This window comes from Prionailurus viverrinus, chromosome D4 (assembly GCF_022837055.1).
Source record: "Prionailurus viverrinus isolate Anna chromosome D4, UM_Priviv_1.0, whole genome shotgun sequence".
Classification (NCBI taxonomy): Eukaryota; Metazoa; Chordata; class Mammalia; order Carnivora; family Felidae; genus Prionailurus; species Prionailurus viverrinus.
This window is the reverse complement of record NC_062573.1, coordinates 93,160,696-93,183,218: the sequence shown is the minus strand read 5'-3', so window position 1 is coordinate 93,183,218 and position 22,523 is coordinate 93,160,696. Positions and strand designations below refer to the sequence as shown.

Below are 22,523 nucleotides of genomic sequence, written 5' to 3'. Positions count from 1 at the left end.
GCAAACCTCACACCTTGACCTGCTTCTCGACGCGCTGCAGCTGGACCAACCAGGCGGGCTCCACGAAGGACTCCTCCTCCGGCTTCTCTCTCAGCTGAGGGTCGAAGAGCCGCAACTGCGAGGCGATCTAGACGCACACGGGGTGGGGGGAAGAGCCCGTTACCACCGGGGAGGACAGGCCCACCCGGGTGACCCAGAGACAAAAGCATCTTCGTCACCCAACCGGGCGGCCGCATCACCCGGGAAGGTTTTCTGAGGCGCGCCGTGACCTGCCCCGGAGCGGCTGGCGAGGCCGAGACATCAGCAAGGGGGCCCGGGAGCCTCGAATGCGCCCTAGCAGACCCGCCAGCCCGTGTGCGTGGGGGCCAGCAGTCCTCACGCCCCCCGTAGCGAGTCTGCTGCCCCTCCCATCGGATCCCACGGACTTGGCTTCGCCGATCAAAACACTGAATGGACCCAGAAATGCACACACCCTGACAGGCGGCAAGGGGAGAGGGACGGTGAGGGAGGCGGGGACAGATGAAACAAGGTGGCCGTGGGTTCACTGCTGAAGCTGGCGGAAGAAGGACTCGTTATTCTGTTTCCGTAAACGTCTAAAACTTCTCGTAATGAAACGCTTTCCCGAGTTATCGCGCGAGTGCATTCTCCTGAACGGAACTCCCGGGGAGAGGGGAACACTGGCGCAGCGGGCAGCTTGTGCTGGGCGTCCCCACGCGCAACCCCGTCTCGTTTGAGCCTCGCCTGCTCCTGGAGGCCGGTCACGAGGTCCCTGTTTTACAGAGCAAGAAGCTGGGGCCGGCCCTGGAGCAGCCAGGACCCAAAGCCAGGCTGCTGGACTCTGCTAGCTCATGCTGTGAACCGCCAGATTCAGGGGCCCCACGGTGAGTCTCCCGGGGAAACTTCCTTAGAAGCTACCGCTCCGTTTCTGCACTGGGGTGAGAGAGCCGACGAGTTCTTACGCTAACGCAAGAACACCGGATGCCTATGCAGGAACACGAAAATCGCTAAAGCCGTTCAAGAAGGAAGTCCCGACGGTCCCAGCTCGGTTCCCGAGTCCCGTCAGCCCGGTGTCGCCGGGAGGAGGCTCAGGGGACGTCACCTGAGCCAGCTGGCTGATGAGCACCGGAGAGTGCGCGTGGGGCCGCGTCAGGATGGTCTTGGCGATCACCTCGCAGTAGTGGAAGGCTTGCGTGGCCAGCCCCATCTCCGCCAGGCGGCAGGAGTAGATGAACTTGAACACCTGGAGCAGGTGAACGAGCGGAGCGGTCTGAGGCACCGCCCCTCGCCCCCGCCAGACCCCACCCCAGGCTGGAGGTACCCTCACGCTTCGCCTCGCGCGCCTCGCACACACCCCCGGCGGCTGCCCAGCAGCACCAACCCTGCTCCCGGAGGGATCTCACCTTTCGCTTATTTATTTTTTAAAGATTTCGTTTTTTAAGTTACCCTTACATCCAACGTGGGGCTCCAGCTCCCGGCCCCGAGATCGAGAAGCCAGCCAGGTGCCCCCAAGGTATCTCAGATGAAAAGTCGACAACTAAGCTTCTTGGGGCATCTTTCTCTTCAACACGCCTACTAGGCTGCTCGGGACAGCCGTCCCCACTCGCTCCGCCCCACAGACATTTATGCCCACACGGTCCCCGGTCAGATAATACTCTCCCCACGACGCTTAATGCTGCCGACAGACAAAGTCCTGGGGACCAAACGCTCAACAAACATCTTAAAGGCAAACAAAATCCTCAACTCAACAGGGCTTTCTTCTCAAGCATCACGGACGCTTGAGTGTCTCGAGATCTCCAAAAACACTTAATCGCTTTCTGCGCAAGGACTCGAACCCGCGATGGTCGGAGACTTGTCGGCACGGACCGCCCGCCCGCCCACCCCCGCTGACCTGGAAGTTGGGGAAGGAGCAGGTCTGTGCCCCGAGGGACTGGGCATACTCATAGGCCTCCGTCCTCTGAATGGCTTCATTGGTCGCAAACTGGAAAAACGGCAAACTGTCGAGGAAACAGGGAAGCTTAGTCCTTGAGCAGGTCACCCAGAAGCCCGTCACACCACAGGACAAAGCCGGCAGCCGCTGCCGGGCCGCCCGGCGTCTCTGGGTGGGCTGAAGGAGGGTGCTTTCCTTCTGCAGGAAAACAGAGACCGCTATGTTCCTCACCTGTGATTCGATCCAATTAAAACCAGTTTTGCGGTTTTCTTCGTATAGACCCCTAACCCGACCTGGGCCATGAGGTAGCAGAAGTGCGCAGCATCTAAGAGACCTTTCGAAGCTGAGGAGACACAAAGCAGGCCGCGGCCAGTGACGCCGAGTTCTCCCAGGAATCAAAACACGTGGATGGAAAACGCCACAGAGACGACGCGAACGGCCCTCAGTACCCCGGCGGCGGCTTCCACACACGAGCGTCCTGCGCTCTCCCATCTCCGGGCCCGCGCGCGCCCGCACCTGACCTACCTAGCGTGTCGCCCATGGTGGTCATCGCCCTGGACTCCACATCCACACTGCTGCTCAGGTTGGACAAAATCATAGCAAGATGCGGCCTCCAATCTCCCCACTTCTCGTCTCCGCAACACTGAGGTCAGAAAAACGCAAACCCAGATAAACCCTCCTCCTCAGAAGACCGCGTCATTTTCATCTCTCACGGGCGAGCTCAGAGAGCACAGCGAGGGAGCCAGCCCAACAGGGGGTCGCAGGCCTCGCGGCCCGCGACGCAATCTGTCAGAGGAGCGAGCCCGGACAGACAGCCGGACCGCGGAGATGCCCGCGAGCCCCTCAACACTGACCGTGGACGCAGCGGGCATCCGGCCCGACATCAGCTGGTACACTGTCTGCAGAGGGTCGTTGATTGGAAGACTGTTGGCGAACCTGGGCAAATACAAAGAGACGAAGAGCCGAGTTGGCCCTGTGTCGAGGACAAAAAGACGAAAACAAGTCTGGTCTCATCTTGGCCATCTAATGGCCGTCTGGCACTTAACCCGGGCGAAGTGCACAGGTCCCCGTATTTCGATTAAGGAGCTGAAAACAGACACGAGGCCCCAGGATCTCGTGGTGGTTTCACAGAAAGTACAAGAACTACGCGGCCACTAAAAACTTCTACAACTCCCTTCGCGGTACAACCCACGGACGAAGGCCAAGCAAGCCCGGGCCAGCGGCACCTGCTTTCTGGGACGAAAACTACAGGCCACTGTGCTTCCAAGGGCTGGCCGGGCAGCACGACCAGGCCGGGTGGAAGCGCCCAGAGACAGTCTACAGGGCAAGATGCTCTACCTGGTCATGACCCGGGCGTGTGTCCGGCTGTCCATCTTGCTTGCCAGCAACAGAGCATGTCCCCACAAGGCATTTTTCATCGCGGATTCCAAAGCATCCTGCAAAGTGTTGTCGGGGTTACCTGAGTTATCAGAACAATCTCCCCGACACAAGCAAGCGGGCGCGGCGGCCCGCGTGTCGTCAGGCACCGCTGGGGGCGGGCAGAGCAGAGGGCACGCCAAGGAACGCGCGACTCGAAGGTCTGCCCGCACAGCTCCGGTTCAGAAACGAAGCCCACTTTTCACACGTGCCCCAGCCGCAAAGTCCCTGTGGTAGCAGCTGGCGAATACACATCTCGCTTTGTCATCTACTAGCAGCATGGAGAACACACACGCCGATCAGCAACCGGGGCAACCGAGACGGGGTACCGCCACCCCCAAACCATCGCTTCCCCCGTGGGACACACCACAGGGATCGCATCCCCGTTCCAGAACGCGGCACGAGGCCACGAATGTCATCTCGACGCGCACAGAGCCTTTCCTAAGGCAGACTTTCCCTTACCCAAAGTCACCCGGGGCACGACTCAGAGGACACCTTCGGGCGACAAACACGTTGCGGTACAGGTAAACGGGAGGCAAACCGGACAGACTTTACAATTTCAACCGGTCGGAAGATGTCCACGTGAAGACCGTTTAGTTATCACACACGAGCTTTCGGAGCGGATCACGACGTCGGAGTGCCCCGAACCGCCGGCCTGGGAGACCCCCCGCCACCAGGGCGCCCGCGCGGCCCTCCCCGCAGTCTGCCTGGTCCCGGCGAGCCTCCAACGGCTCTGCATATTGTGATCGGCTCCCCACCGGCCCCCGGCTCCCGCCTCACCGGGGAGGATGGTGTAATTTCTGTCTCGTGCTCGGCTCGGCCCCGAGACCCGCACACGACAGGCCTGAGCACGGGAAATTCATCTATTTGCCCAGTGACTGAAAAGCGCACTCGCAGGTCGCCGACCCCACAACCCTCGGAAGAAAGTCCCCACTGACGCGAGAGGACGTACCAACACCACACGGGACGGCGGCGTCCCCGGCGCGCCCAAGAGCGGGGCCGCGCCCCTGGGCCGTGCCCTGTGCCCCGGGACACCCCCCGCCCCGCTCACCTTCTTGCGTCCGTAGAGCAGCAGCTCTCGGAACCTCTCTGTTTCTTTCTCGAGAGTGCCGGTGGCGGCCGCGTGGCTGTCGGTGAGGAACGAGAGCTGGGCCTCCCCGGACTCCTCCTCCTCCGCTTGTCCCACCGCCTCGTTAGTAAAATCAATCAGGTTGGCCTCGTTGGGTGACTTCCCAGGAAGCCATGCCGTTCGGTGGTCTCGTAACAGAAGTTCCGCGATGTCTGTTCCCACCACGGTCTGCGAGGGCCACGGGGGCAAGAAGAACGGAAGGCTTTACCACAAACAGAACTCACTGCCGGGGTGACAGGACACTCCCGCTCGTCATCAGGCGAGGCCCCGGGCAGGACTCCTCAGGCGTGCACGCTCTACTCCCAGGGGCACAGAGCGCCGCCCGTGACACGGCCAGGGGCAGGATGGGCAGACCACAGACTGCCTGGTAGGCCGACAGAAAGGTGGACCCACACCTCCCTTTGCCCCAAACCACACGGCCCTGAATTCCACTTCCCCAAATCACTGCTAGGAAGCTCTTCCTGCGTGAGCCCCTGGACGGTGACCCCGCTTCGCGGAGCACAGCCCGAAAAGAAACCCCGCCCAACTCCTCGGGGGGCGGGGGGACCGAGGCAGGGGCCCGCGAGAAACTTACCCCGTTCTGCCTGCACAAGAGAACAATGAAATTCCAAAGGAGACTGGCAGACTCCTTGTCAATTAAATTTTCATTCTGCAAACATTTCGTAGCTTTGTTCTGTGCAAAATTAATAACATCCACTTTATGGGTGTCACCTCTGAAAAAAGAACACACACTCGATGAACAGCGACACCTCGCATCCGCGAGGCCGAGCGCAGCAACCGCCTCCGGACAGACATCGCGGGGCGCTCCGACGGGGACGTACTTGCCGAGCGGTCCCGGGAACAAGCGCATCTCCTCCTGGTCCGGCGTGTGCTGCAGCAAGGTCTGGTGGCACCAGGGCGGGGCGGGGCGGGGGTGGAGAGAGACAGCAGCTCAGGGGCAGGTCTGCCGGCCGCACAGGCGCACCAAGCGGTCGACGCCACCCGGGGGGTGGCTGCCCCTCCGTCACAGGGCGCGGGCACATTTGGTTTACAACAGTGACTTTCAAGCTCTCCTTGAGGGAGTGGGAACCACGCCTCCCCTCAAACTCCGAAGTGGGGCCCTAACGTGCACAGAAGAGGCCTGCCAGGGCCGCAGAAGAGGGCGCCGCCCCCCCAGCCTCCTGCACCCCAGCGCCTCTCCCCGTAACCCACATTCACCAGTAAGAGGCCTCCCTGCTGAACCAGAAATGCCAATGAAGACAGAAAGTGAATATGCCATAAAACCAAGTCTGCCGTGACCCCCAACGCAGACGCTTGAAATGCTGATCTCTGAGAGGAAACTGACATGACCCAACGCAACAGAAACATCTGCGGATCGAAGACGTGTGCAGAGAAACGCTTTGCAAGGTCACTTCTTCAAGGGCAGTCCTGCGAGGTGCAATTTCTACTCACGGAATTACCTCCATGCTGTGGATCTCGACCAGCGCGGGCTGTCCTTCTGAAGGCAGATTTGGAATCACTTTAATGAGCTGACCCCCAGGACCAAACCTGGCACAGACGTGAGGCACTGAGAATTTCTCAGGAGAGGCTGGTCTTGACGGAGCTACGTTTAAATAAAGCGAAAAAGAAACAGCCTGTCACCCTGTGGTGCTTCTGAACTAGACCAACAGCACAGAATTTCACGACGCCCACGTGGCTGGAGTCACAGGTCAGACTGGTCGTGGCGACCCGGCTTCCAACCGGAAGGTGTTTTGGTTAGACGTCCTCCCAGAAAGGAGAACTTAGGTGTGTGTCAGAAAAGCGTTTCGGTCATTAGACACGACGGCTACTCTCTTCTGAAAAGAGAACTCCTTTGAAACAGCCGCGTGCGTGGAGCGAGTGTCACTCGCGAGGAGCGTCGGGCTTCCAGCTGCTCGGACGCCCCCAGAGCCTCCACACCTAACCCTAACCCTGACGGTGAGCGGCGCAGGGGTCGACAAGGGGACTGAGGACAGAGATCTTCACTGGAGCGTCGCCCTGGAGGGTCCGACGCCCACGTCTGCACTTCTCCAGGGGACAGCATTCGATCCAGTGTCTCAGGGAGGAGTCGAGACTGTGGCACAGGTGACAAGTCCACGCAGGTTTTCAAGGGGAGTTAGGAGTTTCCCACACCCAAGCAGCCAGCACCGGGGAGCACAGGGCAGTTGCGCCTAAGAACCTGGCGGGGAGCCTGTACTCGGAGCCACACCGGCGTGGGCACCACGGACAGACTGGGCTGCTCTCAGGTCTGAGTCCGAGGGATGGCACCAGCCCCCGTGACAAGCTCTGTGACTCACGGCAGTCCTTGCCCTGCAGAGACAACCAGGCCAGGCACCGCCAGTTCCCATCAGAGCTGAAATTCACTCCCTCTGTCGCCCCGGGCTCGTGAGGCCGCCCCGGCAGAGTGACCGGACGTCCCTCCACGGCCAGGAGCGCCTCGGCCCCCACCACACACACACCTTGCTCCGTCGCGGGCCAGCCGGCTTCGGCAGGGTAACCGTACTCCGCGAAGCCCTGGACGCTGCCAAAATTGTTGCCGTAGGCATAATCTCCGGGCAAGGAGTCTGGGGGAGGCGGGGCCTCGTAGGAAGCAGCAGTCATGCCGTGATTTCTGTAAACCTGACTCTGAGGAAACAGAGCAGACGGGACCAATCAGCTCCTGGGAGCTCGGGAGACTCAGACACGCGGTCGAATACGGGAAGGGGGGGGCCCACCTGGCGCGAGCGGGAGCTGAGGCTGCTGCGCAGACTCTGTGCGGAGCGCTCGCTGTGCACGCTGCGTCTGTCCGCCTCCTCCCCGTAAGGGTCCCTGTGGGGCTCAGGGTCGTCGTCAAAACTGCCAGTGAAGCGAGGGTCGTACCTCCAGGGGTCATCATACCTCTCGGGCCTGGAGAGAGCGGGAGCAGAGGCGAGGAGAGGGAAGTGTGGGGAGGGGGCTCCAGGACAACGGCCCTCTGCTACACGGCAGCGAGGTCCCGCCGTGTCGTCGCCACCCTGTTGCTGGGTGCCGGCTCACCATCCGGGGTCTTGACCCTCAGACGACCAGTGGGAGCCTACCCTTGGGCGGAGTGGCCACATCCCAAGCCCAAATTCAGACCCCACCTTCGCCTTCAGATTTGGAGAAACAGGCCACAAGCGCACCTGCGTGCGGCCATGCCTTTCCCGGACCAGGAAGAGGAGGGGCCGACTCCTGGCGCCGCCCCCAGGCCAGTTCTCAACGCCCCCCCCCACCCAACAACGCAAGCGGGAACTGCCAGGAGGGCCTGTTCATCTTTGTCCTTCAGACAGGGACCCCAACGTCAGCTGCTGCTCAGGGTCCCAAGCACAAGCGTAGCTTTCCGATAAATACGACAGACGTGAGAGCAGAGTCGAGCAACCCTCCTTACCGACGCGCGTCGTACCAACCTGTCCCCGTAAGTGTAGTTTTCTTTCCGGTACGGATCGTATTCCGCATCATACCAATACCTCCGGTCACAGGCGCGGGGGTCCCTGAATCTGGAGCCATAGTGGTATCGGTCCCAGCGGCCCGCATCTGTGAGCAGGGCATTAAACGTTTATTACAACAGGCAAAGCAAGACACGCCTCCCGCCCTGGCTAGAGAAACCACACCACCCCAGACTGAAGGACGCCTCGAGGATCTCAGAGGAACCAAACTTTCCTCCCCCAAATCAGCATGACCTAGGAGAGTGTTAGCTGTTAGGCCGAGGACCCGGGCACGTCTTGCCTGTACCGACACCACGTAACACTCACCGGGTTTCTCTCAACACGGGTGATTTAAAAAAATAAAAACCTAAAAAAACCCTGTTCGTAGTTACTGTCTTTTGGTACTTAATTCTGCGACCATACATTTTCCTTATGTGGCTTCTGACGTAGTTCAGAGAGTTTTAAGAAATGATCCAAACTAAAACATTACTTAAAGCGCCTGCGTGGCTCAGTCGGTTGAGCATCCAACTCTTGATTTCGGCTCAAGTCATGATCTCCTGGTTCATGAGATCGAGCCCCACACGGGGCCCTGCACTGACAATGTGGAGCCTGCTTGGGATTTTCTCTCTCTCTCTCTCTCTCTCTCTCTCTCTCTCTCTCCCTCTCCCTCTCTCTGCCCCTGCCCACTCGTGCTCTCTCTTCCTCTCTCTCAAAATAAATAAACACTTTTTAAAAAATACATTAACATTATAACCTAGATGTACCATTTTTGGCAGCTACGAGCAAAATTTATATGTAAAATGACACCAACGTAAATGGGAAAGAGGCCTGGGGGAAGCGGGACAACCAAGGGACAGTGGGCCCGGGACCCTCCCCTGCAGCTAAGCACAGGTCACAGCCAGGCAGCAGTGACCAGCAGGACCGCCAGGGGGACGTGTCGCTGAGATGAGCACCCCGCCCAATGGCAGAGTGTCAAGATGGGAAGGCAGCTCCGGGCGTATGCAGTGAGGACATCTGATGCCTGCACCGTGGCGGGAGGGCGGCCACAGGAGGCCACCAGTATGCCACACGGGGCCAGTGTGACCCCAGAAGCTGGTTTCCCATTTTATTTCTTTTCATCGACTTAAATAAATACGCAGGACCAAGGCCATCCTGGAACTACTCACAATCACGCTTTGCTAGAAAATCATAGGAAACTACTAACGTGATAAAGATACGTTACTGCTGTAACTGCTATAATTAAGATGTAATTTCTAAACAAATACGGCAGCATAATTATTCCCGAGTGCGGCTTATCTTCCACCACTTTGGCTCTTGGATTAGAAACCTAAAGAGAGCAATGGAATGGAGGGCCTCGTAAGAAATGGCCAGAGGACACTGCCTCGCACCGGCCGCACTAGTGGTCTGGACGCGGTTCCGCCAGCGGCCGGCCATCTGCGCTTGTGAACCTACCTCCGTAGTCATACTGGCTGGAGTAGTAACCTGCATAGTAATCACTGTGGCTGCTCCATCCGCTTTTGGAGTTGTAGTAACCTTCAGGATAGCCTTGCCTGAAAACACACACGATGTCGTTACAAAACAATTTTCCCACTTCCTCCTCAGGATACGACAAGACGTCAGTCAGCACACGTTACCCCCAGAGCGTCAGGCGTGCGGCAAGACACGTGGCGAAAAAATCATAATGAGAAAATCAGTAACGACGATGGGGTAAGATTCCCTGCCACACAGCCACAATTCACCTCCCCAAGTAACTACCTAAGTGCCACAAACGTAAGAGAACTGACCGCCTTCTGCCTGCTCAGTGCCACATCCCACACGGCGACACTCAAACAGGCTCTCAAGTTTCCGGTCATCAACCCCGAGCGGAAGCAGAGAGCACTGAGCTGTCAAAACCAACCTAACGCCGACTTCGGTACCCTCGGCGCAGACCGCGTGCCGTGTGCTCGGGACGGGTGAGGGTCCGCACCCAGGCGCAGGGCTGCGGCTGCCTCGGCCCCTCGAGTCTGCTCTTAAACCTGACCGCAAGACGCCTGAATTGTGTCTGATGGAGGCTGGCCTCACAGACCCCGCCACGAGTCTCTTGTCGCCAGATAAGCAGAACTTGGCGAGGTCACGCGTCAGACCTTCTGGGCAGTAAGGTTCTTAGAATGGCCCATTAGCGGTTTCGTCTCTTACTAACGAGCCTTAGACGATATTTGATTTTTGAAATGTGACTCTTCCCATGCCCCTTCAGGAACGTCTCACTCAGCTGAGCCGGGGGGCTTGGCCGGCACAGCTCCTGGGACGGAGACTGCCGGTGAGCCGCACTCGGTCCTCCAGTCCGGAACCCGCTCTCACGGCTCAGCTGTGGGAACGAGGCCCCTTTCCGAGGGCCTTGGAGGACAGCCCTCTAGACCCCACCCATCTGCAGAGCGGGGGGCCGCTGCACACGCCAGCGGTGGGCTCGGAACAGAGATGTGACACGGCGCAGAGCCACGACCACGCCACCTCCTGGCTGCCCTCGCCAACCGAGCCCGTTCGCCCATCAGCAAAGACACAGTCACAAAAACGAAGGACTTGTTCCCACCTCAAGCAGTTCCTGCAGGTACGTGATCACACCAGGCATGAGACTGACGCACACAAGCACGGACACGCATCCACAAGCACGGACACAGACACAGACACACGTCCCCAAGTGCAGACACGGACCCACATCCTCAAGAACACACACGTGCGGACGTGGACACACACCCCCAACCAAAGCGGGGCAGAAAGGCCGGGCTGCTCTCCAGAGCTGTCACATGAGTGGTGATGACATTTAGAGCACAGAAACACTGCCAGACAGGTGACAGAGCCACTGACGTGCGACCTGGCCTCGCTCCTGGCTGGGGCACTTCTCAACAGCACGGAGCCACCTTTGGCCTCTTGGAATGCACATTAACTCGCAGGTGGCCAAAAGGACAGGATGCTGGAACGGCAAGATGCGCCCTGGCTGCACCCTCCTCCACCCTCCCCGGTCTCCTAGAGGGTTCCAGAAACACCTACCGGATGCTTTCCCTTATTTTCACTTCGAGCCTTACTTCCCAGGTGCTGCACAGGAGCTGAAACCTCGGGAGCTTTCCCCCACAAAGCCCCCAGAAGTCTGGGCTACGTGCAGGCCAGCAATGGACTGAGAGCGGCCGGCCGAACAGGCAGAGGCTCACAGAGACAGAGCCCTGTCTCCAGACGAGCCAACAAAGACAAAGAGCCAGAGACTGGATCCCGCGATTTTGGAAAGCAGCGCACATGCAAATTCATGGGGGATCAGACTTCCTCTATTAGAGTTCAAGAAGCCGTGTGGCCTTGTAACAAAACCTACACCCGTAACACGTCACTCCTCCACCTGACGACAAGCAGGTGCAGGGGAAGGTGCTGGAACGCAGGCGGTGCGCCCGCCGCACCGTCCCAGCTCTCCCTATGTCTCTGAGCGGGAGGCTGTGACCTGCTTCCATTCCTACTTGGCAGGAAGGCATGACGCCAAGGCTCTTTCAAAATCCCTCATCTGTAATCACAGAGCTGGGACGTGCTCACTCAGCGGAGGAGGGTAGCGTGATAGACGTGTGTGGGGCCTTCCAGCACAGATGCAATGTTAGGAAAAGGAGGTGGGCAGGGGTCCTGGCCCCAGCCTGCCTGGCCTACGACTCCACACCACTGTGGTCAGTAGCAGGGAACAGCCTTAGGGCCCTGAACACCCGGTCAGCAAAATGCCTGAGCCGCGTGTGCGCCTCGGTGGTGGCTGGATGATCCCCTGGCCCAGGGAGGACCCCGCAGAGGGTCTGGCCCGACCCAGTGCTGGCTGACAGCACGGCATGGCTGCAAGGGAGGGCTTTGTTCCGTTTCAAAGTGCTCCTGTGCTCTGCCCGTGCTGCTTAAACATAAGCACAGGAGAAAACAGGTTTGTCTAATGTTTTCAGATCGGGAAGTTACCACCACAGCCAGCAACACGAACGTCAATCACCTGGCAGGTGGCCGGTCCGAGCAGTGACTTGCCCGGGAGCTGGGCCGCTCGGGCTCGGGGCAGCGGTAGCTCTCAGCGTAGGCGGACACCGCGCTGTCGTAGGACCTGTATCTGGGCTCATACAGGCCATAGACGTCCTGCTGGAAGAAGGGTTTGCGCAACGTTAGACATCGGTGAAGAGCCACCCGTCAAGCAACTGGCGCTAGCTCTAAATGGCGCTGGTGACGGCCCTCCAGGAGCACCGGACGTGGGGCTTCCCTCGTGCAGAAGAGAAAACCTACAAATTGAAATCCACAGCCACAGACGGGCAGCAGGATCTTCCTAAAAGGGACTGCCCTGGTCCTGCTCAGGAGATGGCCGCCGTGTCAGCAGGCAGCCCCCGAGGGGCCGTGGAGACTCCAGACGGCTCTGCCGCGGAGGTGCTAGGACTCCCTGGGTTCGTGTCCTTGTTTCACACATCATCTCCAGGGTTCCAGGCAAAATATCCAGGGTTCCACCTGAATGGGTCCCGGAGCTACACGCAGCCTCAAAGAGAGGCTCATACTCTATTCTCATGAGGCTTTCAACCCCTCGCAGGCTCATGACTGGCCACGACGGTCTCTAAGGAGCTGCCACGTGGGGACCTGAAGCAGCCCTCTGGTCTACGAGCCTGACTCTCCACCACCGCCTGGCCGAAGTGGAGAAATCACGTCCAGCGGACTTATTCCTGACACCACCGGAGACTGTGGCCACAAGGTGGGAGGGCGGAAGGAAGCGGGCTCCCACAGGAGTGGTGCTGGGCTCTGGCTGGAGTTTCCCAGATGTACGTGTGGCTGCTGCACAAAGAACCCAAAGCGGGGACACTGCTCCCCTCGCGCTCTGCCAGCCCTTCCTGGGCGCTGGATGGATCTGAAATCAGTTTCCCTGTATGGAAACAGGAGTCCTTGGGGCTCCTTCCAGAATCTCAAATTTGCTAATCTCAGGGGTTAGATGCACGGTATTCATATAATCCCAAAGACGCTCAAAGCCTGCAAAGGAGGCACAAGCCTCCTCCTAGTGGGGGCTACCGCCCGACCCACCCCCACCAGCCCTGTACCCCCGAGCCGCCTCTAAGAGGTCCCCAGGATGGCCACCTGCCCACCGTAGGACCGTGCTTTCCAAACTTCTGGTCTACACTCCTTGGCCCTCTGACACTCTGCCGACCTCGCATGATGCGGGGCTGGGACTAGAGATGATGAGAAGCACATTGTGATCCAACATGTGCATTTGAACCCCACCGTTTCAAAGTACCAGAGAACTGGGCAGAACCAGTTGTGTTTCACAACACTCACATGCTTAGGCCACTGTGAACGGCAAGTCTTCTGTGGGGCGCAGCACCGCCCCCGCCCCGCTGCTGGGACCGCCATGCGCCCGAGGGACGTTTACGGTCTCTCATCCCCCTTGGCCGTTTTGCTTGGATTCGTTCCGAACCTAACTTTTTTCCCTTAATGTTTCTACTCTCCTGGAGGGATTTAAAACACTGCGCTGTCCTGTTCCTCTTTGGGTAGATTTTTCCCGTCAAAACCACACCGGAGCTTCGAGGGGATATCCCAGTTTCCCAAGGTGCGTGACTCAGAGCTCTGGTCCCGCAGAGAGCCCACCGGAGGGACAGGAAACAGAGGGCTCCCCAGCCACACACGCCGGGGCACGCGTGCTAAAAATTAACCAGGGATTCTGCACCACGCAACACACAGGTGTGCAGTGTGAACCTGCAAGGGTTCTGGGAGCCGGGCACGCTCCCCAAGCAGTGGTGCAGGAACGGGCACTCTGCACGACGGTGCAGACCACAGGGCCTACAGGCCGCTTCCGAACTGAGCAACAGAAGCCTGCCAAGGAGCACGACTCGGGAGAAAGAGACCACCGGTCCCCGGGGTTCAACCGTCCGAGAGCCTGACCGTACCTGGTAATAGAGGGAGGCTGTGCCGGGATCCGGCGGGTATGGCGAGGGGTACTGCGACTGGTAGCCATCGTACAGGGGTCTGTAATAGTAGTAAGCTGCCAAGTCCGAGGGAGGCGGCGGCTGCAGCCACTGCTGGTCCGACCGCGCGGCTGCCTGGCTGGAGCTGGTGGACACGATGGACGCGCTGGAGGACCGAGGCGGCCGAGGCAGCAGCTGCTGACCCGCGTCAGCTGGAGCGGGACTTGCCGGTGGCGGGACCGAGTTTTGGGACTGCCCCTGCACCGGCGGGCTTCCTGGGTTCGAAGGTTCTGAACATGTTGCTCTGGGCCCTTGCTGGGGGGCCGGCGACGGCTCCTGCTGGGCCCTCCCTAGGCCACATGGGTCCTGAGCGTCTTTTGTCACCTGCTGGTAGAAACGGTCTGGGTTATGTGCCCCTGGCCCAGGTTGTCTAGGCTGACCGGTGACGGCTTGCGGACAAGCTGGGCTGTCAGAACGGGACGGGCCATACATCCTCAGAGAATTTTCCAGAGTCCTATTCAGCGTGAAGTCTAGGGCTCCAGAAGTTTCTTCCCGATTACCGGAGGGATCCGCTTTACTACCAGCAGGGACCGAGGTAGCGTTTGCAGGCGGCACCAACATCACGCCTGTGCTTCCAGCAGGGCTACCAACCAGCTCGGGAAGAACGTTCTCTGCATTATGAACCTTTTGGCCTTCTGGAAGCAAGTTCTTTGGAACCGGATGAGGTGGCGGCTGAACCAGCAAATTAGCAGGTTGATTACAAACGGTCTCCGAAGTGCCAGGAACTTGTGGAAAGCTACCTTGCGGGAGACTCTTGGGCAGAGGCGAGCGGGTGACAGAGGCGGCTACGATCCCAGACGCAGGAGCGCTTTCTCCGGAGTCCCCCCCGACAGTCCGGCTGCTTGCTGTCGGTTTATCCCCCACCAAAGCATCTCTCCAGGGCAGACTCTTCTCATTAGGACTCGATAAGGACACAGCAAAATTAATGGGCTGAGCCAAATTATAGCTTTGATCAGGCTGGGCAATCAAGACTGGCTGATTCTGCAAAGACTCGGTGGGCGGTGAGGATAACAGGCTGGCATAGCCCGAGCTCGCCTGCGAGGGAAGGGCCTCCTCTTCTCCCATCTTGGGAGGGTTCTCGAGGTTCTCGGAAGCTCCGACGCCATCCCTGCTCTGCAGAGGGAGGCCAGGGCCTGGCTGCCGGGGCTGCTGACCGGACACTCCCTCGTCAGGAGGCTGAATCACTTCAGAGGGCTGAGGCCTCACGGGCGCGTGCAGTGCCGGGGCAGCCGGGGCCAGGAGCACGCTGCCCCCGAAATCCGGGAGCTCGTTCTGTGCCCACAAGGTCGTCACTGGGCTCTCGCACTTCACAGCTCCCTGGGCCCTGGCCAAGGGCCTCTTCTCAGCTGCCGGAAGCACGGTCTCCGAGGGCGGCCCCCCAGCGTGCCCAGGCCCGTGCTCGGCCTCCACGGGTACGGTAAAGGGCAGAGAACCGGCCTGGAGTGTGAACAGGGTCTCCATGTTGTCCGGGGGCTGCTCCAAGTTGCCAGGGCAGGTGTCAGGCGGTGCGGCAGCTGGCCGGTGCTGCTTCTGGTGGGGTCCGGCCCCCCTCACCTCGCCCACCACCTTGGCCCGATCGGCCTCAACTGGTTTTACTCCAACTAAGTGGGATTTCACCGGTTCAAAAGAACTATTCGCGCTTGTCTGGAATATTCCAGTGGGTTTTGGGGGGCTTGGGGTTGAGGGCTGGGACAGGCTGCTGCGGTGATTCTGGCTCACGGGGGTCTCGTTTGTCTCGCCTCCTACAGGAGAAGAATCAATTTGCTTAAAAAAGCTCCCCGAAGACTCATCTTCAGGTTTTCCGACTTCTTGCTGAATGAAAGTGCCCCCCAGGTCTTGAGGCCTGGCCGCACCTGGAAGATTTCTGTGGCTCTTGCTGCTGTAGCTGGATGACACGCTGTCGGATCGCACGGGGTGTGGCACTGAATCCGGGGCCTCGAGATTTGGGCCCCCGCCCCCAGCGTGGCCCCCAACACCGAGCCTGGGGCCGTATCTGAGCGGATCGCCGGGGGCGGAAGGGTCCAAACTTAGGGGCTCACTTGGCAAAACTTCCTGATTCTGAATGAACTCTAAGTCCTCCACGTTCTCGTACTGTGGGCTGCTGGCGTGAGCCCCTGCGCCTGCTGGGCCGCCCCACACAGTGACGGCAGCGCTTGCCGTGGCCGGTCTATCAGGCTGGGCGCCTGCAGACTGAGAGAAATAAGGCTGCGGGTGGCCTCCCTGCTGCGTGGCCTCATTGCTGGAACCTCTGGGAAAGGCGTGGTAAACGCCACCCACTCCCACACGTGCGGGAGCATGACCAAGTCCCGGGCCGGGGGAGGAGCCATCCAAGTCAGACCGACCAGCGAAGCTTGTGTTTTCAGATGAGAGGTTCTCCTCATTTTCCGTCTCTCCGCCGTGGAAGAACATGGAGAGAGCTCCCGAGTCCACTTCCGGCAGGACCCGGCTGGTCTCGGCCCCTGGGGGGTAGTGCAAATGGCTTTCTGGGCTGTTTCCCTGAGCGAGGGGATTCACAAGAGCGAGGTCTGGCAACTGCTCTTTATTCACTCCTGGATTTGGCCTGAGCTCCTGGCTTGCCCGAGGATTCCCAGCTCTAGAATTTTGCCTGAACGCGTTGTCAGGATCAAAGTTATTTGCTGACTGGTTACCACTCTGCAGGTAGGCCGGCTCATTGCTTCCGTCACCGGCCAAGGGTCCTGGCAAACACACCAGTGGGTTGAGCTGCTCGTGGCCGGGACCGTGATACGGGCTGGACGGAGCGGGGAAGAGGGAAACGCTGGAGGCGTGGGGCACCGGGTGCTGAACAGGTCCTTCTGGGCGGGGCCAATAATGTTGACCTGAGGGCTGTGGGCCTCCCTGCCCTGGCCCCCACTGCCCTGGCATTTGCTGACGAGGCTGAGGGAAGAAAGGGGACGGCGCCACAGCACTGTCGTGCGGGTTCTGCCGACTCAGGGGTCTCTCGGTCCCAAGCACGTTCGCGTGCGGATGGCCCCCGTGGGGACTGTCGGCACCCGCTCCTGGAATGTGAGGACATGGCAGAGTCTGAACTTCGGGTTCCGAGCTGGGAGCAAGCTCGGCACTCCTGTGCAACTCTGGCTCCGGCGGCGCTGAAGGTGGCAACACGCTGGCAAACGGACCGGCGTCTGCTGTGGCCTGCAACGCAGGTCCTTGCGAGGTATCCCCAGCATTCGCGTGAGGCACAGGCAGACCAGGGCGCTGAAGGAACGCTGGCGGGGCCGGGCCCTGCAGAACGGGCGTGCTGCTTTTGGACGAACTGCCCGACGATGTGGTTTGTAGCGCTTGTCTACTGAAAGCAAACGGATCCGTTACCGGCTGCAACGGGCAAGTTATCGGGGTCACCGGTGCGTTACTATTTGCCTGTCTCCTGTAAGATCTGTTGGACCAGAACATGCTCTGAGGAGTCCCGGCCGGAGGTGGCCCGACCACGCCTGATGGGGCTGCCTGAGGCGGCGGCTGCATGACCGATCGGTTGCACAACTAGGTGCTGCTCACAGAAAGCAGGATATAGGTTTTCCTCAACCTGAACCGAAAAAGAAAAAGAAGAAATTAGCATAAAATCCATGTATTCAAACTCCCAGTTGGAGTCAGGAGAACGAAGAAAACAGAGAAAGGCTGGAAACAACTTGAGAGTCTGTGTCCTCGGTCCCGAGACACGTTGCTCCTACCCCCGCGCCCACCCAGAACCGCATCCCGGGTGGGGGGCTGCGGCCGGCCGGTGCAGCTGAGCGCACAGACAAGAACACGGCCGGACATGGATGCAAACGCCGGCTGTGCCCTGAGCTCACTGACTGACTTCAGACAAGTCACTGCCTTCTCTGGGGTTCAGTTTCACAGCCCCGCTGGGCACCCACACGGCGCGCCTGATGCCTCCGCGATGCCCTCGCCAAGTGGGCAGCGATGAACGAAGCGCAACCTAACTGCCGGTCTGATTTACTACCCGGTACCCGGACACCTGCCCGTAAATTACCACCGGGTCCTGAAAGAGCCAACTCCTGTATCAAGATGGCACATCATACTTTTCGCGCAGGTTAATGTTACATCTTGAAATGAAAACGGAAGTTTAAGATGCGCGCTTCCGTTTTAACGAAAAAGCATTATAAAGTACAGAGCGATACAAGCTGCAGGCGGAATCTGAAATATACAAACATGCCCTTTATGCCACCGTGCAGAATGTCTCATTTCCCGCGCTGTGCCTGGTTGCCACCGTGAGCGGAACAAGCCGCCTCTGGCCACGAGGGCTGTCAAGAAGTGAGTCCGGAACGAAAGCCCCGATGAAACGTGAAGCAGCTTTAAAACTGACCCAACTGACTCGATTCAAAAACTTTCAACCAGAGTGCCAACAAACCTCTCACAGAAAACAAAATCATCTTTCCAGTGTGTTTTGTTGCCAGAACTAGCGGTGGTTTCCGCTTTTTAAGAAAACACGTTAAATGTAACCTCGAACGGTTAACCGGTACTTTTAAGACACAAACCCAGGTACTGTCTCTTTGCTGTCTTTCTCTGGGCACAAGTCCTCCCCCCTAGGGCCACCCTCACAAACAAACAGATGACGTGTAACCGATCACGGAGGAAAGTAAACACCAGAGGGAGAAGTGGGAGGGCGCCAGGGTTTAACCCACACGTTTCTGCAGGTGTACGACACTTTTGCTCCTGGCAATCTTTCTCAGAGTCGATAAAAGGAGACATTTGTGAATGTATCTCAAGTAAAGCTACTTACGGTGAAGGTTCCTACCCCTCTCTGGAAACGAGTCCTATGGGTCTATTAGCTCACTACCACTACGGCTCGTCCACGTGTGTCCTAGGCCAACAGGGAAGCCCTCTGGACTGACGAGCACTCTGAAACTCACTTAAATTCGACGGACTGTATTAGGCACAGCACTGGAGGCTTCGTTTGGTTCTAAGCTGTCACTTTAGAGCAAAGAATGTGTACAGCTCAGCTTTACAAGGACCGATCGGACAACAAGCCCGGCCTCTTCCTCTTATCTGTGGGACAGAGGCGCCCAGCACGTCTTCCGAAACACGACTTCCTCCTTGTAAGGCTCCAGTAGAGGACCTCAACCGCTCTAAGCAGCTGTAAGAAAGAAACACCACACGGCAGAGGCCCAGAGCATCACACCGCAGAGGCGTGGCTGTGAGGGCAGGGCCGGGAGGCCAACTGACCGGCCCCAAGCACACCACTTCTCTTCCTGCGACCCAGACCCTCTGTCTGCAAAGCGAGAGAATCTAAGGTTCCTTCTCAGCTGCATCTTACAAAATCCTACTCACAGTGGGTTCTGGGATGCCCTGACCCCTGCTGCTGTTCAATACAGAAATGTCATCAAAACGCGGACAGCGTGGATACTTAAACGTTCTCCTTCAAGAAACTTCCCCAACTCCTGAACTAAGAACCGGTTTATAGCAAACGCTACCCCTTTCCTACAAAACAGAATCTCCCCCACCCCCCACCCACAACTGACAGCTTTTCAACAATAAGGCAGCTGCGTGTGAAACGATCCTGAACATGAACATGATCCTCTTGGACCTTCTCTACTCGCCAACCGCAACGCCGCCTATCACTTCTCTGCTGGCCCCAGGGAACTTACCTCCAGCCAGTAAGTCACTTGGTACCAAGTCCTCTAACTTTAAAAAGACACTGGCTGTTTTTCTTAAAAACGCATCACTCACAAACCTAGCCCTTCGTCGGACCACCCTGTGTCTGCGAGAAATACTTAAGCACAACCACCTCCGACCTTCGGTCCAATTCCTGGCTGAGGCACTGAGATGCTCCGAGCACCTTCGGAGCGGCCGCCGCAAACTGAGGCTGCGCCAACAGGAGCGCCAGAGAGCCCCGGAGACGCTGCCCTTTGCCCACAGTGTCCCTCTTGGAGGCTGCGAGTGTCACGTCCCAGTCAGGCTGTGGGGCGCTTGACACAGAGACACCGCCAACTCCAACTTTTCCAAGTACGGCCCCAAACACGTTTAGACGGGAACCAACACGAAGGGGGAGTCGGAACACTGCTAAAAATGGCAAAGATCCCAAAGGACGCACTGACGTTCAGGGAAGAATCACTACAAGGCGCACGCTACCCCAAAGAAAACGGTCAGTACGGTCTGGAGACTCACTGCCACTTGGGCCGAACGAATCACGGGGACAAGAAAGCATTCTCCTGCCTCTGGCCTCACCTTTGACCTTTGCTAAGATACCAGCCACCGGAACCCTACGAAGAGGCACGGGGCGGGGGGCCGGGGGGGGGGAACCTGCAGGGAGACCGGTTGTGCTGAAACTTGCCAAAGTGTGGCTCTGGAGCAACTGTGTGTGACTCAGTTTGCTCCCTGCCCTCGCTGCCCTCCCCGGTGAACGCCGTCTGTATTTAAAACACAGCCTTAAGCAGCTCGTGCCCCACCTGCAGCCACTCGGAAGTTCTTAGGTGAACCTGCAAATACCGATTTCAAATGGCCCGGACGCGACCAGACGCTCCGCACGACACTTTCGCCCCCAAACCGGTACTAACTGCATCACACGTTCCTGGAACCCTTCACGCGAGACACAAGTGCCCGACCTCCGCTGCAGCGAGCGTCTCGGTCACTTTGCCACGAAATGCAAATCTGTCTCATCACCGGCACGGCTCGGGAAAAATCTCCCAGCCGCTGAGGACAAACCAACTTAAGAACGTTCGAAGCAAAGGACACGCAAAACCGTTAGAAGAAATTTCCTAAATGTTCGTACTCCTTGAGAAGTCGCAGGTCTGGTCTATCTTCACCATTCCAACACAACCCCCCCCTCCGTCGAGGCCACCAGGGCGAAGACAAGTGTCAACACAGCGGAGCCGGACAGGCACTTGCCACAGAGCCGGCCATACCTGCGGGGTCCACGTCAGTCCGACGAGGCGGCCGACAAAGGTGCAGAAGGCGGCAGGACGGTCGCTCGCTCGGCCGCCCCTGGCCCGCCCCGGCCCCGCAGGTCCCCCTGCTCGCCCCCGGGGCCCCTGCCCGACCCCTGGCGGCACCCGGGGACGCGAAGTCCGCTCAGGGCTGGGCCCGGCCCGGCCTCTTCCCTCCGCCCGACCCCGGCCCTCACCGGCGCGCCACAGGGCGGCCGAGGCCCACCCCGGCTCGTGCCCCGCCCCTCCGCGACCCCTGGGCCAACCCCTCAAGAGCCGCCGGCGGAAGCCGGCCGGGCTGCGGCGACAAGCGAAGACACGAAAGCCGCAGCAGCCATCTTGGCACATCCGGCTCCGGCCGCCGCGCCGCCGACGTGTCCGACCGCGACGTCAGTGCGCGCCACGCCTGCCGACCACGCCCACCAGCCCCGCCCGCCGCAGCTGCTCCCGTGACGCGGCGCCCGGCACGTTAGCCCGGCCTCCCTCCGGCGTTTCGTCCTTCGCCGGCCATCTACTCGTCCGCCCCGTTGGCCCGCCCCTCGCCTGCGACCAATCTTTCACCGTTCATCCCTTCGTCCCGCCCACCCCCCCCTGCCCCGCCCCTCGCGTCCCCGTCATTCACCGCCCATCCGTTCGTCCCGCCCCCTCGGCCTCGCACCTTAGCCCCGCCCCCTGCGACCCGCCCTTCGCCCACCTGCTGGGCCGGGTGCGCGGGGCACTGCCCAGAGACGTCACCCTGATTATGCCAGCTCTTTCTCCCAGTCTTTCTCGTCTTAGGGTGTGAGAAGAGTAAGGGTTCTTCAGTCATACCCAAGTGAAGGACCAGTCCTGAACGACCGAGGCCAGCAGGAGCACCCACCGAGAACGGCTACTCGGCAGCGCCGAGAACCCGAGCGGCGCCCTGGCGCAGGCGCGACCCTTCCATTTGGCCGTTGGACTTCCTCCAAGGCGAGACGGGCGGCAGACGGCTGCGCATGCGCCGGCCTCCGCGGCGGGCTACGCGTGCGCACCTCGCGGCGGCTCGCCGGTTGCCTGGTTACGGCCACTCGCGGCTCGGGGTTCCAGTTCTGCCCGCGAAGTTCGTTTCCGTCCGCGTCCGGCGCTCGGAAAGCTGTGCCCGTCTGCCCCGCGCGGAGCCCCGGGAGGGTCCGCAGGCGCCCTTCGAGGCCCCCTGCCTGCTCGGCCCCCTGCTTGCTCGGCCCCCGGCTGCAGCCACGCCGCCCCGCGGCTCGCGCCGTCCGCTCCTGCTCCTCTTCCTGCCCCGCCCTGCCCCCATGGAGGCCTGGCTCCCTCGGCGCCGGGTCTGGTCCCCGACACCGCGTGGACGGAGACCAGGACTCCGTTCTGTGTTCCGCAGCCGTTGAGCGGGCGTTTGCGTTGGAGCGCCTCCCCCAGGCAGCGAGTGTCAGGCCGGGCTGCCCTGCTAGCCCCCTTGCTCCGCCCCGAGGATGGCACCATCAGAGCCCTCCCACGGTGGATCTTAGGGACGAGAGGGTGCTGCCGTTTGTATCCTCATTTTCCCAGTGAGAATAGAGAGGTTCGGTAGGCGAGGAAGCAGCCACCCAGACCCCGGCCCGCTCACCCGCACACCTGCCTGGCAGGGAGAGGGAAAAGTAGCAGCCTGCCCCCGCTCACCCCAGCTTCTTCCAGAGGGCAGGACGGGTGGCAGGTGTGCCCACACGCTTGCATCCGCCGGTGGTCGAGCTCCCAGCGGCTGCTGCTGCCAGTGCAGCAGCGGCTGAGGCCTGGCCGGGGTGGGAGGACTCCCTGGTCACCCGT

The 22,523-nt window shown here is 59.9% G+C and overlaps 1 protein-coding gene across 12 annotated transcripts in view; it reads right to left on the bottom strand.

Annotated features, from left to right (window-relative positions):
- The window catches only part of SEC16A (SEC16 homolog A, endoplasmic reticulum export factor), a 33,714-nt gene extending 11,205 nt beyond the window's left edge, over positions 1-22,509 (bottom strand). For 4 of the 12 annotated variants that reach the window (XM_047830042.1, XM_047830045.1, XM_047830033.1 and 1 more), the window contains exons 1-18: positions 20,724-20,934; positions 13,786-17,404; positions 11,868-12,007; positions 9,344-9,441; positions 7,874-8,000; positions 7,184-7,355; positions 6,929-7,094; positions 5,912-6,054; positions 5,294-5,355; positions 5,047-5,185; positions 4,395-4,640; positions 3,266-3,363; positions 2,782-2,863; positions 2,453-2,570; positions 2,159-2,270; positions 1,889-1,994; positions 1,100-1,240; positions 14-127 (exon numbers count right to left, since the gene is read on the bottom strand). In XM_047830042.1, the coding sequence (XP_047685998.1) occupies positions 14-127; positions 1,100-1,240; positions 1,889-1,994; positions 2,159-2,270; positions 2,453-2,570; positions 2,782-2,863; positions 3,266-3,363; positions 4,395-4,640; positions 5,047-5,185; positions 5,294-5,355; positions 5,912-6,054; positions 6,929-7,094; positions 7,184-7,355; positions 7,874-8,000; positions 9,344-9,441; positions 11,868-12,007; positions 13,786-17,343 (5,622 nt within the window). In that variant the 5' untranslated portion in view covers positions 17,344-17,404; positions 20,724-20,934. The other 8 variants (XM_047830046.1, XM_047830043.1, XM_047830040.1 and 5 more) reach the window with 6 other exon arrangements.
- Positions 22,510-22,523: the final 14 nt, after the last annotated feature.